General features: G+C 41.0%; 1 protein-coding gene across 12 annotated transcripts in view; it reads right to left on the bottom strand.

Annotated features, from left to right (window-relative positions):
* The window catches only part of RHOT1 (ras homolog family member T1), a 62477-nt gene extending 49357 nt beyond the window's left edge, over positions 1–13120 (bottom strand). For 4 of the 12 annotated variants that reach the window (XM_082603395.1, XM_082603402.1, XM_082603400.1 and 1 more), the window contains exons 1-3: positions 11810–12058; positions 4328–4386; positions 1682–1763 (exon numbers count right to left, since the gene is read on the bottom strand). In XM_082603395.1, the coding sequence (XP_082459521.1) occupies positions 1682–1763; positions 4328–4386; positions 11810–11900 (232 nt within the window). In that variant the 5' untranslated portion in view covers positions 11901–12058. Of the gene's footprint in view, positions 1–1681; positions 1764–4327; positions 4387–11809 lie in introns of all 12 variants that reach the window. The other 8 variants (XM_082603403.1, XM_082603401.1, XM_082603397.1 and 5 more) reach the window with 7 other exon arrangements.
* Positions 13121–16561: the final 3441 nt, after the last annotated feature.

Genomic DNA, 16561 nt, shown 5'->3' with positions numbered 1-16561 from the left:
AAGACCCGGCGCAGCCAAAATAAATAAATATTAAAAAAAGAGGTGGGAGGGAGGGAGATGCATGAGGGAAGGGATGTGGGAACAGATGTATGTGTATGACTGATTCACTTTGTTATAAAGCAGAAACTAATAAAAAAATAAAAAAAGAAAATAAAAAAAAAAAAAAGAAAAAAATTCCCTCACTGGCCCATATCTCTGGCTAGAACTGGTCTCAATGGGTGGATATGCCTATAATCCCACAGGTGCAGGGGATAGGTGCAATATATAGCTAGAATGGAGAAGTAAACAAATGAAGATCAAAGTAATTATTGACATATTAATTTAGATCACTTTACGTTAACTGTTTCCCCCCAAAATGCATGTCATTTCTGACATACAAACTAATATCACAAATGAGTACATGATATTTCAGTTTATGCTAAAAAATTGGCCATATTTTAAATATCTTCTCCAATGTTGAGTAATCAATGGGTTAAGGCCTCAATTCTAATACTAAAGTGAATCTAAATATGTGGCTACACATATTGAAAAAGAATAATTCTGTAAATAAAGCTAGTTATGAGACTGATTGTAGCAGAAAACATCCAACTCCCCTCAGCTTCTAGTACAGTGCTGTCCAAGAGAAATATGATACAAGCCATACATGAAATTTTTAATTTTCTAGTAGTCACCTTAAACAAAGTAAAAAGGAACAGGTAAAATGACTTTTTAATTTAACCCAAAATAGCAAAAATATTAAAATTTCAATATGTAATCAATAGAAAAATTATTAATGAGATATCGTACATTCCTTTTTTCATACTGTCTTTTAAATCCACTTATATTTTATACTTAGAGCACATTTCAATTTAGATCAGACACATTTTAAGTGTTCAACAGTCATATGTATCAGACTGCGAAGTATTTCACTTTTGGAATATATGGAATACCAGCTCAGCAAAACAAAGTATTACTAATGTAGTTATGCCCATCTTTAAAAATAGATTTCATTTTTTAGAGTTTTAGGTTCACAGCAAAACTGAGTGGAAGGTACAGAGATTTCCCATATACCTCCTATACATATACAGCTTCCCCCAGTATCAACATCCCTCATCAGAGTGGTACACCTGTTACAACTTCCCTTTCTTTCCAAAAGAAGCCCCAGAACAAAGTAAAATAATTTAATGACTAAAAAGTAAAGTAGTAGTGTGTAGAAAAACTTTACATTATTAAAAGCAATATAGATGTGCTTCCATTATCATATATTGTAAGCAAGATGATAACTGCTTTAGCTTTTTTTTTTTTTTTTAGGACAAAGTCTGACAAATTAAAGAACAAATTTAGAACTCAAAATATTTTCAAATTAGAACTCTTTCTACATCATCAGAGCATGCCTGAATGTCTGATAACAAAATTAACACAGAACTTCTCTCTGCAAACATGCAAATTCAAGGAGGGTATCATTTGTCTGGTCATTTGCCATCCCTCCTTCTTTTTCATTATTACAGAACCCAACTTAGTAAATTAGGGACAGAGAACTGCTTTTTGTGGGGTGTGGGGTAAGACAAAAATAGTAAATGATCATTTACTGCTAGAGAAAAGGAACACCCCTCCTAGAACATTTGTTAAAGCTCAGGTAAGTACCTTGTTAAGGACTATTACATTAACTCTACAGATTCACCTACAAGAGGACATTCACTACCTGAGTAATCTACAATGTGCGTTGGAACTCTCTCAGGGGTGACATCAGCTGGAATGGTGATTTCTTCTGCCCGAGGAGGAACCTTCATTTGCAAGCAAATATAAAAAAGGAAAAACCTTTGAATATTATCAATCAAACTTGTAAACAGATTATGTAAATTTATCCATATATTAGCCCCTTTTGCCAATACTTATCTTTACAAGTATTTATTGTATTTTTAAATTTTTATGCTTTACCACAGATGCAAATATATATGAAAACTATATGATAAAACACTTTAAAAAAAAAAAAAACATGCACATTTATACCCGTGCGGGAACAGGACATATTAAGGATACTTCAGCTCCTAAATTAATTTGGTGTTTCAAAATTAGATTTTTAAAATGTAGTTTTCATTCTATTTTGTTGAAGGCTTAAGATACTCTGCAAATGAAGACCTATGTTAATCTAAAACAATCTTCAAATAAATTAATAAATTATCAAAATTCATTTCTTCTAGAAGATAACTGGCTACACAGGCCTTATGCTTAATGACCCTATTACTTAGAAAAACTCCTTATCCACGCCCAAAAGGACTATGCTAAAATGACAATTCTGGACTTCCTTGGTGGCACAGTGGTTTAGAATCCACCTGCCAATGCAGGGGACACGGGTTCAAGCCCTGGTCTGGGAAGATCCCACATGCCACGGAACAACTTAGCCCGTGCGCCACAACTACTGAGCCTGAGCTCTAGAACCCGTGAGCCACAACTACTGAGCCTGCGTGCCACGAATGCTGAAGCCCGCGTGCCTAGAGCCCGTGCTCCACAACAAGAGAAGCCACCACAATGAGAAGCCCGCGCATCACAACAAAGAGTAGCCCCATTGGCCACAACTAGAGAAAAGCCTGCGCGCAGCAACGGAGACCTAACACAGCCAAAAATATAAATAAATAAACTTATAAAACAATTAAATTAAAAAATAAATAAAATGACAATTCTAAACTAAATTAAACTATCACAGAAAACTTTTAGGTATTATAACCTGAATGATCCTAATTAACGTTACTGATTCCACACACCACATATGAAAATACACTTCATTTTACAAATTAAGCTATGATTTATTGAACTACCTTATTTAAGAGAAAAAAAAGCAAAAGAAACAATGAGTGGGACTTCCCTGACGGCGCAGTGGTTAAGAATCCGCCTGCCAGTGTAGGGGACATGGGTTTGACCCCTGGTCCGGGAAGATCCCACATGCCACGGAGCAACTAAGCCCGTGAGCCGTAACTACTGAGCCTACGCTCTAGAGCCCGCGAGCCACAACTACTGAGCCCGAGTGCCACAACTACTGAAGCCCGCGCGCCTAGAGCCCATGCTCTGAAACAAGAGAAGCCACCCAATGAGAAGCCCGCAAACCGCAATGAAGAGTAGCCCCCGCTCGCCACAACTAGAGAAAGTCCGCACGCAGCAACAAAGACCCAAGGCAGCCAAAAATAAAAATAAATTAAAAAAAAAAAAGCGAAACAATGAGTGGTCACATGGCAGTTGTAATTTTTGAAATAACTACCACGTAATACATCAAATTCCTCTCTAAACAGCAAAATTGCACAGATATTCCTAATTAAACAAGAGTAAAGAAATGATAAATGCAAACCGTGGCACTAATAATACTTACTATGTGAAGAAAGAAAATAAAAAGAAATAATTTTCATCCCTTTTGCATTGATCCCATTCCTCATAACAATATCTTAACTTTACATAAGGCCTTAACCAACAGTCCCCCCATACTGGAACTTCCAGATTGTAATAAATAAATACATTGCCAGCAATAACAAAACCACCTAACTTTTGGTGGCACTCTATTATTACTAAGCTTATCTCATTTGAGATCCATAACAATCCTTTGAGGTAGGCAAAGGTGGAATGAATTAGATTTTTTATTTGTAAAATGATGCAGGTGGTTAATATTTGAGGTTTTCAAATATGTGTGTCAGAATCCTAGTGGTTCAGGGCTTCCCTGGTGGCGCAGTGGTTGAGAGTCCGCCTGCCGATGCAGGGGACACGGATTTGTGCCCCGGTCCGGGATGATCCCACATGCCGCGGAACAGCTCGGCCCGTGAGACATGGCCGCTGAGCTTGCGCTCCACAATGGGAGAGGCCACAACAGTGAGAGGCCCGCGTATAGCAAAAAAAAAAAAAAAAAGAATCCTATCCTAGTGGTTCTAATGCCTCAAAGACCAGGGAGCGTCAGATGGAAGGCAGGCGGGGAGCCAGGCCTTTTACCCTTACTTCAACTAAAGGAATACTCCATCTGTTCTATATTTTGGGCTTATGAAAAACATTGAGAGGATGATACAGCTTAGATATCTCTAACATCCCTTTCAGCTACCATTTTACAGATGAGACAACTAAGGCACGGAGATGACAAATGTCCTAGCCAAGATCAGAAGTAAGAAACATAAAGGCCTTACTTATTGAACTCAGAACTAGTTTGACTCTTTCTCCTACACTATATTTGAGATGTCTTGTAAAAACTACCACAAGCCTTTCTAAAAGTCATTAACTATCAGAAAGAAACCACATGCAAAAATGTATTCTATTTAACTCAATTTTGATAAAATTTAAAAAATTTTAAATATAGTTAAGAAATCAAAATGTTTACCTCTTCTGGGAATTCTTCACTGACCAGAGACATAATCAGTGATGTCTTCCCAACTCTAGCTGTGAAAAGAAGAAAGAATTACTTTAATAAGGTATTTAGATTCTACATAACCTCAAATTTAGCAACCACACGGGAAAGCCTGTTATTTGTTACCTAAAATCAGAGTCATCCAAATTAGCATGTTTTAGTACAATACTTAAATTATATCTTTTTCTTCTGCTTAGTAAAGTTACACATATTCATTGTTAAAAACAAAAAATTACCAAAATATATAAAAGTAAAAATCTCCCATAGTATCCCCCATTGTTTAACATATGTAGTCTCCCAGATTTTCCTACACTTATATTTAACATAATAATAATTTACCACAGTAGAATCAGAGTATTTATACTATTCTGCAATCTTCCTTTATCACTTAATTATGTATTTGGGCAGTATTCCATGTCAATATTTTTAAATCTCCTGGGAGGGGGAAAGGGAAGGTTATTATTTAATAAATATAGCATTTTCGTTGGGGATGAATAAAAAGTTTTAGATGTAGAAAGTGGTGATGGTTATACAACACTGCGAACACATTTAATGCCCCTGAACTGTACACTTACAAAAGGTTAAACTGTTTAATGTTGTCTTGTGTAGTTTATTACAATTTTTAAAAATAGCAATAGTGCACTTTATATTAACATTTAAAAAGCTTCCTACATTATTTTTGATAGCTGTATAAGAATCCACTGTATACAGGTTTCCCTGGTGGCGCAGTGGTTGAGAATCTGCCTGCTAATGCAGGGGACATGGGTTCGAGCCCTGGTCTGGGAGGATCCCACATGCCACGGAGCAACTAGGCCCGTGAGCCACAACTACTGAGCCTGTGCATCTGGAGCCTGTGCTCCGCAACAAGAGAGGCCGCGATAGTGAGAGGCCCGCGCACCACAATGAAGAGTGGCCCCTGCTTGCCACAACTAGAGAAAGCCCTCGCACAGAAACGAAGACCCAACACAGCAAAAATAAATAAATTAATTAATAAACTCCTAAAAAAAAAAAAGAATCCACTGTATGATGTCATAATTTATTAACATAATTTCCTAACAATGAACAAGTTTTCACTTTTATAAACAATGCTGCAATGAGTATTTTTACAGGATAAATTCCTAGAAGTGGAACTCAAGTTAGCACGCATGACCTTTTTTGTTTTAATAGACATTGTTAAATTAGCTCCAAAAAAGAATAAACTAATTTACATCCTCACCAATAGAAGAGCAGAGTGTCTATTTCTTTATATCTTTACCTCATTTCTTTTTTAGGGTATCATATTTAAAGGGTTAGTAAGAACAAAGATACTTTCCTGTTACATTTTCTAACCTAGCAATTTTTTTAATGCACAAGCTTAAATTCTTAATCTTCTTTCTAAAAATTGACTTTCATTCTCATCATTTTCTGATAATATAATTATTATTGCTAGATATTCAAATGCTTAACTAAATCCTCTTGTGATTCTAGAGGAAAACAGTCCACCTGCCTGTTAATCTCCACCATAATAGAAAATTATAGTTTTCAAAAGTCAAGTCTAAATATAAAAGAACTGGAAAATGTTAAAGTTAAGGAAAGTCACATTCCTTTTCTAAATGACTAAAAGAAAGGGTGACTAAAAATACAAGTCAAAGGACTTCCCTGGTGGCGCAGTGGTTACGAATCCACCTGCCAATGCAGGGGACACAGGTTCGAGCCCTGGTCTGGGAAGATCCCACATGCCTCGGAGCAACTAAGCCTGTGTGCCACAACTACTGAGCCTGTGCTCTAGAGCTCGCGAGCCACAACTACTGAGCCTGCGTGCCACAACTACTGAAGTCCACGCGCCTAGAACCCGTGCTCTGCAACAAGAGAAGCCACCGCAATGAGAAGCCCACGCACCGCAACGAAGAGTAGCCCCCGCTTGCCGCAACTAGAGAAAGCCTGAGTGCAGCAGCGAAGACCCAACATAGCCAAAAATAAACTAACTAAATAAATAAATAAATAAAAACCATTTAACCAAAAAAAAAAAAAAAATGCTTTGGTGAATCTAAACTAGGGCTTTTTTGCTTCTCTTAAGGCCTACCCACCTAACCTTGAGTGAGACTATCAAAGAAATAATGAAGCAGCAGGTTTAAAATTAAAGTTAAAATAGGCCACTTTCAAGCTAATTTTAAGTGAGAAAATAAATGAATGCTTTGAAGGAAAAAATTTTAGAATATTAAAATTTTAAAACTCTTTAAATAAGCCTATAATCAAAAAGGTTCCTTATGGGAATCCCCTGGCGGTCCAGTGGTTAGGACTCCACGCTTTCACTGCCGAGGGCCCAGGTTCAATCCCTGGTCAGGGAGCTAAGGTCCTGAAACCCGTGTGGCACAGCCAAAAAAAAAAAAATCCCTTATGACAATGGCAGATGAGTATAAATGTTACATATTTTTAACTACTCCAGAAAATAAAAAGTATTTCCATAAAGGAACAAAATCCCAAGCTCTTCTCTAATTATTGCACCAATTAAATTTTATATTTAATATAATATATACTATAAATACTTTATATAGTACAATTTTATGATAAATATAATTTAATAATTATATATAATGTAAACATTTTAATGTAAATATTAATATGGAGGACAAAAAATTATCCTTTGTTAGCCAGACATCTGATGGTCTCTATTTCCTCTGTTTTGCCTGAGAAATATTTAAGTGATCTATAAAAATTAAAAGCATGGCCACAATTATCCCCAAGGACAGAAGGCCTTCTGATTCAGTTCAACACAACATGCTACAGTTCTGTCTGAAACCCCATGCTTCTAAGTAGGTCATCCATCCATGGGAAGCGTAATTCATCACTATAGAACAAATTATCTAGATTTATCCCGGCTAAAAATTTGTCTTTTCATCACATCTTTTGAACATCTAGTTCTAAATGACAGCAAATTCTTAATATTCATGAAGCGGAAGTAATATTCCCTGGTTCCAATTGCCACCCTACCAGCCATATTGGCTATTTTTCTTGATAACAAACACCGCATGCTTCAAGTAGCAAAGGGACCTACTCCTCATTTTTATGTGCTTCTTTATTAAGAAGGCTTGTTGGCTCTTCCTAACTTATTGTAATCAATACACAGGGAGGAGGAGAGTAGCTATGAAGTTGTATTTTTAACTGGAAAATTTTAGCATTTGGGGAAATAGCTGAGCATTGTTCCAAAGGAAAATTTCATCAACCATATGCAGACAATGTGGGCTGCAGAAGGACAAATGCTATAGTCTATCCCTCTCCTTCAAACTACGTCAACACTAGTGCCCAACTGGTGCCGGCAGAGCAGAAAAGACAGCAGAGAACAGGTCTCAGTACATATGTAAGGATGATGTAGAAGAGACTCTCTATATGAATAGAATAGGCTATGTAGAATGGACTTTCTATGGCCAATCACCCAGGTACTATCACCCAGGTGATAGTAGGTACCATACTGCGTTGCGTTACCTATCACCAGACACAGTATAATTGAAACTGGAGCAGTTTAATCTTCAAATATCATTCTAACAAAGACCAGAATGGAGAGCAATATGGCTTTAAAAAGATCACAGAAAGTTTTTCTCCAAAATAAATGCTAGCTTATTCCTGAAGTCTCTTTGACTCTTATACCTAAAGAATCTTTCTCTAACTCCTTTAAACCTCCAAGATGGCCTCTGGTGGTTCAAGGAGAAGCTGACCTCTTTTGGCAAGGACTATAATTCCTGGCAGCCAAAACATGAACTAGACATGGCATTGCCATTATAAGTCACTGGTCTACTTCATTGCCAGAACACAGGAATCTCCCCAACAAAATAAAGCTAAGAACATGGAATAAGAGACTGGATGAATGCTACCCCTTCAAATCCTAACAATAACCACATCAGGCCAGATTTTAAGAAAGGAGAATGACCACATTTTTATGACTAAGAGGAGTGGTTTGGAAAACAAGGAAAGTCTAAATAAACTAAACTAGCTTGAACTCTTTCATTCTTTCAACAACTATTTGAGTGCCTACTTTGTGCCAGGCCTACTCTAGGCCTGGGGAAATGGCAATAAACAAAACCAATCCCCTGTCCTTACAAAGCTTACCTTCTAGCCCAAGTAACAACAGAAAAAAGTGAACAAATACGCAGGGAAGTAGGGATAATGCCTGGGTCAGGGCCCTCTTATAGAGAAAGCAAAGTAAAGGAGAGAGTAGTACAAGAACAAAGCAAGGGCCAGATTGTGAAAGACTCTGCAGGACTGCATTAAAAAGTTTAATGGCCTTGGGACTTCCCTGGTGGTCCAGGGGTTAAGACTCTGCACCTCCAGTGCAGGGGGCATGGGTTTGATCCCCGGTTGGGGAACTAAGATCCTGCATGTCTCACCGTGCAGCCAAAAGTTAAAAAAAAAAAAAATTAATGGTCTTTAAGTGAAAGTAGAAATCATCAGAGAATTAAATGGGTAACACGATCTTGGATATTTTTTAAAGATGACTCTGTCTGCTACGTGGAGAACGGACGAAATTAGAAGCAGGGATGCCAGTTAAGGAGATATTACAAAAGCCTAGGCCAGAGCCAACCAAAGTGTAAGCTAGTTTGGCAGAAGTTTCGATGATAAACCAAGCAGTCAGACAAATTAGGTAAGAGCTACCGGACTCATTTAAAAAGAGGATAACAGTTCCACTTTCTTAATTAATTTGACCAGAAGACAAATATATCTCAATTTAATTTAAAAACAAGACTTCACTAAAACTAAGACTATCTTGTGTAGTTTTAATGCAGCTACAGGATTTAGATAAAAGGTTAATAAGGCCCATTCCTCATATTATAACAAGGACATCTGTTAAGCATACTAATGCAAATCTAGTTAAATGCAAATTCTGGCCAATGAAATTGACCATGGAAAGTTATAACCTGAAGAACTAAGCTTCATGTGGTTGAATTTTTAAAAATTTTTAGTTTTTTGTTTTGTTTAAAGAATGGTAATTGACTTTTAATTTGGCCTGAATAGTATTCAATATGTTCAATAATTAAGATAAGGTGAAGAAGATACTTAAAATACTTTGGCTTTCTCTGCAAATAAAAACCTTAAAATTTATAGACAGCTTAACTTTTCTGATCTAAGCAGTCAATAGACATTAAGCAACTAGTTTGCATTAAAGCCTGGCTGGCTCAGAATCCAAATTCTGGATGGGTCAAGAAAAGATCCATTTCACCTCCAGAGTACAGTATAGGTTAAGCCAACAGAATGTTGAAACTGCTCACAACTGTTTGGGAGCCTCAGTGAATGAAGCTGCTGCTGTGTGGTTCAGGGACGGACACTAACAGCAATAAAATGTACTGAAGTGATTGAGAAAGAACAGGCTTTACAACAACTCCAGAGACGATGCTCCTTTTTCTTTTCGTTTCCTGTTTCCCTTAGTTAACCATCTTAAAACCACAAATGAATTATTACGACTTCTTCCTTAAAAAGTGGTTTTCCTGATAAATCTGTGTATCAGACCAGAATCAAAATAGTCTTGGTCACACTTATTGTCTACCTAGCATTTAAAGCACTAGAGCTAGGCTAAGTAGCTGTCAGATATTTACATTAAATCTCAAAAAGTAATGCTTCAGTCATTCCCCCCCAGAATACAACCCTTTACTATAACTAATTAAAATTATATATTCCAAATAAGTGTAACTCTTTCTCATATTTTTTTAAAATTTATTTTATTGTATTAATTTATTTATTTTTGGCTGCGTTGTGTCTTCCCTGCTGCGCGCGGGCTTTTCTCCGGTTGCGGTGAGCGGGGACTACTCTTTGTTGCGGTGCGCAGGCTTCTAATTGCAGTGGCTTCTCTTGTTGCGGAGCACGGGCTCTAGGCACACAGGCTTCAGTGGTTGTGGCTCGCGGGCTCTAGAGCACAGGCTCAGCAGTTGCGGCACACGGGCTCAATTGCTCCGCGGCACGTGGGATATTCCCGGACCAGGGCTCGAACCGTGTCCCCTGCATTGGCAGGCAGATTCCCAACCACTGCGCCACCAGAGAAGCCCATTTCTCATACTTTTAAATGTGAAAAAAAAATCATGTATATATGGTAGTTGGCCTAAAGTTTTCGGTACCATTCTCTTTAAGAAAAATGTCTTCCTCAAAAACGAAGGTTTAAAAAAAAAAAAAAAAAAAAAAAACGAAGGTTTTCTCTTGTGTCAAGTTTCTCCCTATCTAAAAACTCTCACATATACACTTACCAATTCTATTATTTGCTTTCATTTCATCAGAATATGGCTCATAATTTTTCTAACAAATTTTAAAGTCTTTTATGTATTTCAAAATAAGTAATACTGTTAACCTTTTAGCTTAAATGTCCTAAGGCTGACAATGTATCTTACATATGTATAGCACTTCAATTCAGATGTTTTACAGACTAATGATTATATGTAATTGCTCTCTATATTCAAAACTAAAACCAAAACAAAGAATTTTTGTTTAAAAAAATTTTTTTATGCATCAGTTTTTTAAGTGGGACATCTACTCACTTTCCCTACCTTGCTCCAAATGCATCAACATGAATCATATTCCTGAACTTTGTCAAGGAAGTCCATGCAAAACACAGATTAAGATACATGTGTTGTTATAAATTAAAACTAAAATTCACAACTGCAAACCAAAAAGCAAACTGTGTCTGGCTAAGCTTACTTCTAAATTCTGATTCTAAAGGAAGATTTCTACAATAGCAGGTGAACAGAGGTTTCTACGAACAGCAAAGAACACTACAGAAGAGGGTAAAAATGCGTTCACTTCCTTCGTTGGGAGTGCATCACAGTGACCTGGAGGGGCTACTCTAGAATGAAACGGGGTTTACAATAGAAAGCTTCAAAACAGCAAAGGCAGGGCATTAACTAATGTACTTTTAAAACAAACGGTACAGTCCTCCCCAGCCCACTTTCTTCTTATTTTAGTCCTACCCATTGAGTCATGTAACTTGAACAATATCAAGAAGTCCCTGCTGTTCTGTCCCCAAGTCAGTGAACAGAAGACATGTCTCCTTTATTACATCTTCAAAAAGTGAAATCTAAGAATCTCTGGGGTGGGGGGTCTCACGTGTGCCCGTTATTTTTCAATTAATTACCAAGCAGTTATGAAATAATGTTTTAAAAGATGAGGGAAACTAGGCTTTAGGGTAACAATAATTCTCTCAACTGAAGGACCCTCCCCGGATAAGTATTCATTCATTGAGCACTTGTATAACTTGAAGTTGACAGTAAATTTTTGAGGAAACAGCGAGTGTACCTGGTGTTGTTCCAATGCAAAGAGCAAATACCGCCTAAAATGCTCCGTGCCTTACAGTCAATGCCTAGAGCGAGGGAAGACCGCGAGCGCAAAAACATGCAGACACCTGACCTTGCCCACAAGTCGAACAGTTCTGCACCCCTCCCCCTAGCTTCCCCGGGCGCCAGTTCACGCCATCCCAATTGGTCAGTCGGCCTGTTCCAGCACCTGCCTGGCAGGGACAAGGGAATCTCCACGGAAGACGAGAGGGTCTGAGAGGAGGCGGCCTCGGAAACGCGGAGGCCCGGGAGGAGAGCATTCCAAGAGAAAAAGGAGGAGAGGACCTTCGGAGGGTTGAGGCCGGGCGGTCAGAGGCAAATGGAGACACGGCTTGAGGGTGATGACGGGGGGACAGAGGACGGAGGGCTCAGGAGGGCCCAGGTGAGGTGAGAGACCGAGGGCCGCCGGCGGGCAGCCGAAAGGGAAGAGCGGAGGGGCTGGGAGGCCTGGGGGCGCGGAGGTAGGGCAGCGGGGCGGCAGGGGCTGCGGTGGCCGCGGCCAGCCCCGGCTAGGCCGGGCGCGCGGACTCACGTTCTCCCACCAGAAGGATCCGCACGTCTTTCTTCATGTCTGCGGCTCGCAGGGGCCGGCCTCGGCCCGCACGCATGGAGCGGACTCCTCTCGCCCGGAGCGCCCAGCCCGCGGCGCCGCTCTCCCCACGCTGCCGGCGCCGCCTGCCAGCCTCTCCCGCCGCCCCGCCCGAACCTCGGCCTCCCGGGCCCGCCGCACCACCTCCTCAGCACCTTCCCCGCTCAAGAGCCGGGACAGCGCCTGCTCCGCCTCCTCCGGCTCCGCGAGTCGCGGCGGCGGCGGGGCGACGGGGCGCCGCGAGGGACAAGCACTTTCGGAACGCGAACGCTCTCTGTCCCGGACCTGCGCCCCCGCCGTCAGGTTCGCCGCAGAGCATCGAGCGGGAGTCTCGACCGCCCTCCTCCGGGAACAGCGGCCAGGGATACGCTTTGGGCCGGGAATTTGAGCGGCAGGGTCGCTAGTCTGACCCCATTTCTTTTACGAAATAGGGGCAGGAGAAGTTCCTCGTCCAAGGTCGTATAGCTGGAACTTGGCAGTGTGACTCAGGGCGGGAATATTCTTACCTGACTGACTATAAACTCCAGGAGAGCAGCGACCTGTGCACCAGGTTTTCAGAAATATTCCCCGCCTTATTGGACAAAGCCCTCAGAAAACGCTTGATTGAGTAAAGGATGGCTACCTCCCAGAATCGAGTCCTTTCCACTACCAAAGCCCACCACCCTATAGCTGCTTTTTATCTGTGATGCTTATAAAATACGATTCTAAATAATGAGATTCGTTTCTACACTATCTGTGTAAACAGATTCATTTCTTTGTAACCAAACCAAGTGATTTTCCTCTTTCTATGTGATTTACTTTAGGCAGGGTCTTCTGGTACGTCTCTTTACATAGGTTTGCCCAGCGCAGTGTCGGACACATAGGTGGCACTGAATAATAAACTTGTACTAATTTTTCTAACATTGTCTTAATTTCCTCCTGACTCTCTCCATCCGGAGGAATTTGTTGCTATATCTCTCTATATATGCTTATATGTTTGAACAGTGCTTGGCAGACAGTGGGAGATAGATGGACAGATGGTTGGAGAGAGAGAATAAAGGAGGAAACACTGTGCATAATGTGCCTTTTTTCTATCTTAAATATTACAACATGAATTTTTTGTAAGGGAATAAAGTGTGTATAATACCAATCCCCTTTTCTCCTAGGAGAAGCCTCGTGGTCTGGTGCAGCATTTAACAGCTGCTGACAAACTGCATGGGTTTGAATCCAGAGCCCATCACCTGATAGTTATGTGATCCTGAGTACGTTCTTTTACTTCTCCAAGCCCGCCCCTTCTTCTGTAACATGGCAATAATGATAATAATACCTACCTTCTTAGGTGGTTGTGAAGAATATATATGTCAAGCATTTGTCAGATGCACAGCACTTGCTCTACTGATCTCAGCTGTCATTACTGTCGTAGAGCTCACTGAAAAGTTGAAATCCACAGGTTTTGAGGCAAATTCATTGTTATGTTTACAACAGTATTTCACCATCTAAGCTATATGATATCTGTAAGGAGTATAGGGGTGGAAGCCCTTCCAAAAAAACACTCTCTCTGTGATATAAGGAGGAAGACAGGAAAGACACACTCCCTGCTCACTGGGAGATAATGAAGTCATATTCCAGGATGGAGGCAAATAAGATGAACTTCAGGAGGCTTGATGGCCTGATCTTTCAGGGGAAAGTATTCCTCAGAATTTTAGTATTACAAAATGTTTGAGTTGGAAGGACCCTTACAGACCACCTATTCTAATCCCATTATTCTATAGGTAAGACAAGCAACGTCCAGAGAGATACCATAACTTGCCAAAGGCATGACAGCTGAGACTGAGCCTGGGCTCTGCCATCCTGAGCATATAATGCTAGGCAAGTCACATCACCTCTCTGTGCCTCAGTTTCCTCTCAACCAAAGACTATCATCTCTTCCCAGCCTTCTACCTCACGGAGTAGTTTGGAGGATCCCATAAAACAATGTCTGTGAAAAAGGCTTTTTCTTTAAAAAAATAAATTGCACAAATATCAGATCACAAAGGATGAAGACCCTTTACAGAGGAGCAAGTTCTCTAGGGCACAGCTCCCTCCGAGCAAGACTTTGTAGAGAATCTTGACCCCGGGAGCCCTGCATCAGCATCGCCAGTGGATGCCGGTGTTAATTCTGTGGACATGAGGAGCGTGAGAAGAGACAAGGCCTTCGTGACGTTGCACATGCATGCTGGGTAAAGGCTTTGCAGGGGGAATCTCTGGAAGGCAGAGGGCAACTCCTTTGTAGAAAAAACTTACTTAAAAATCCAGACCCAAGGGCTGCAGAAAGGAGTCACCCAGCAAGCACTTACAGCCAGTGATGACTCACAGTTTGGTACAAAAAAGACCAAAACTAAAGTGGGAGTGGGGAGCCGGACAAGCCAGAGTGTGCCTCACAGGCCATGTATCAATAAGTTTCTTTTTACAGCCCCTTCCCATCTCCCAGTCAGCTATACTTCTGAAGCTCTGGCCTCCTGTCTTGCCTTGAGCTTTATGCCCCTCTCTTACGTTAACAGACATCCATCAGGGGTCACTCTGAAGTTCTCTTGGAGACAGCATAGCTCAGTGATTAAAAGCAGTGACTCTGGGGCCTTCCCTGGTCGTCCAGTGAGTAAGACTCCGCGCTCCCAATGCAGGGGGCCTGGCATCAATCCCTGGTTGGGGAGCTGGATCCGGCATGCCTGCCGCAACTAAGAGTCCACAATGCCGCAACTAAGACCCAGTGCAGCCTAAATAAATAAATAAATAATATAAAATAAAAGCAGGGACTCGAGTCTGCCTAAGTCTGAACCTCAGCTTTACCAATTACTAGCTGTGTATCATCAGGCAAATTTCTTAACTTCTCTAAGCCTCATCTGCCAAATAGGAATAACACCTCATGGGATTCTTATGAAGCTTAAACGAGTTAATATAATAGGAAAATGCTTTGAATAGTGCCTGGTACATGGTCTGTAATATGCAAACGTTGGATAAGTGAGAGAAGTGACTTCTGTACACCTTTCTGAGCCAGAAGATAGAGCCACACGATGATACACACTGCAGCAACACAGAGGCCAGAGAATGGAGTTGTTGGCAGTGGAATTTACTGTCAGGATATTACAGACAGATGACTGTATATTAAGTACATTGGATAAAGCCAAGAGGACAGATTAGTATCTAGAAAGCACTGATGGAATTTCCCTCTAGAATGCTGGGAAGGAGCTCTACCTTCACAAGACAAACTTCATGGCTTCTCAGTTGTGAAGGGGACACTGGGGGTCTGAACAAAGTACCTTTGCCAGGATTTAAGAGGATCCATCTTTCACACCTATCAAAGAAGGAACTTGCAACACAACCTCTCTCTGAGTCTCAGGACAGTGGAACACCCCAGGGCTGGAGGGCAGGCCTGCTGGGGGAGAAGATATAGTGTGTGTTAAATGACTGACATTGGGTGGAACAAGAGGCTTGTCTCTGACTGGTGAGTTAGACACAATCCTGGGCGGGAGGCCAGATTAGATGGGTTGGCATTGGTCCCACTCTTCAGACCCATCTATCTTTGGTCTCTCAAATTAAACCCAAAGTGGCATCCATCTTCACTCTGGTCTCCCATTCCTTCCAGGAAGACTTCCGCCTTTTCCTGCCAAGCCTGATCTAGCGGAGCAGTAAAGTCCAATGCTTTGGTACAGAGTAAATCTTTTTTTTTTTTTTTTGCGGTACACAGGCCTCTCACTGTTGTGGCCTCTCCCGTTGCGGAGCACAGGCTCTGGACGCGCAGGCCCAGCGGCCATGGCTCACGGGCCCAGCCGCTCCGCGGCATGTGGGATCTTCCCGGACCGGGGCACGAACCCGTGTCCCCTACATCGGCAGGCGGACTCTCAACCACTGCGCCACCAGGGAAGCCCCAGAATAAATCTTTATCTTGCCTTTGAATGCACTTTGAATGTTCTTGGCTCATTGGTCAAACATCCATGTCCTCTGCATAGTCACGTGAATTGGTCTCTAGAGGATATGGATTCTGTTTGCTTGATTTGGCCAGAAGAGACATCACTCAGCACAATTACTTCTAAAAGGCGTTTGATGATAACTAACCATACTGAAAGCACATTTTCCAGACAAGAGCCTCACCTGTTGATGAGGTTGTATCCAGTTTTCTTTTTAATTTTCTCAAGCTCCTTTCAGATACATATTGTAAAACAAATACCCTCAATTAAGAGATAATTGATATTGAGAAGCCTCTCAGACCTTCTTGCCCCCAGGTGGCCTGAATTCCCTTATGGCATGGTTAAGGGCATGGGCTCTGGAGTCTACATTTCGTCTCCAATACTTTGCTAGCTGTGCAACATTGGACAA

The sequence above is a fragment of the Mesoplodon mirus genome, assembly GCF_964341445.2.
Source record: "Mesoplodon mirus genome assembly, chromosome: 18".
In the NCBI taxonomy this organism is placed as follows: domain Eukaryota; kingdom Metazoa; phylum Chordata; class Mammalia; order Artiodactyla; family Ziphiidae; genus Mesoplodon; species Mesoplodon mirus.
Note: the sequence above shows the minus strand (reverse complement) of the source record. Positions and strands in the feature narration are given on the sequence as shown.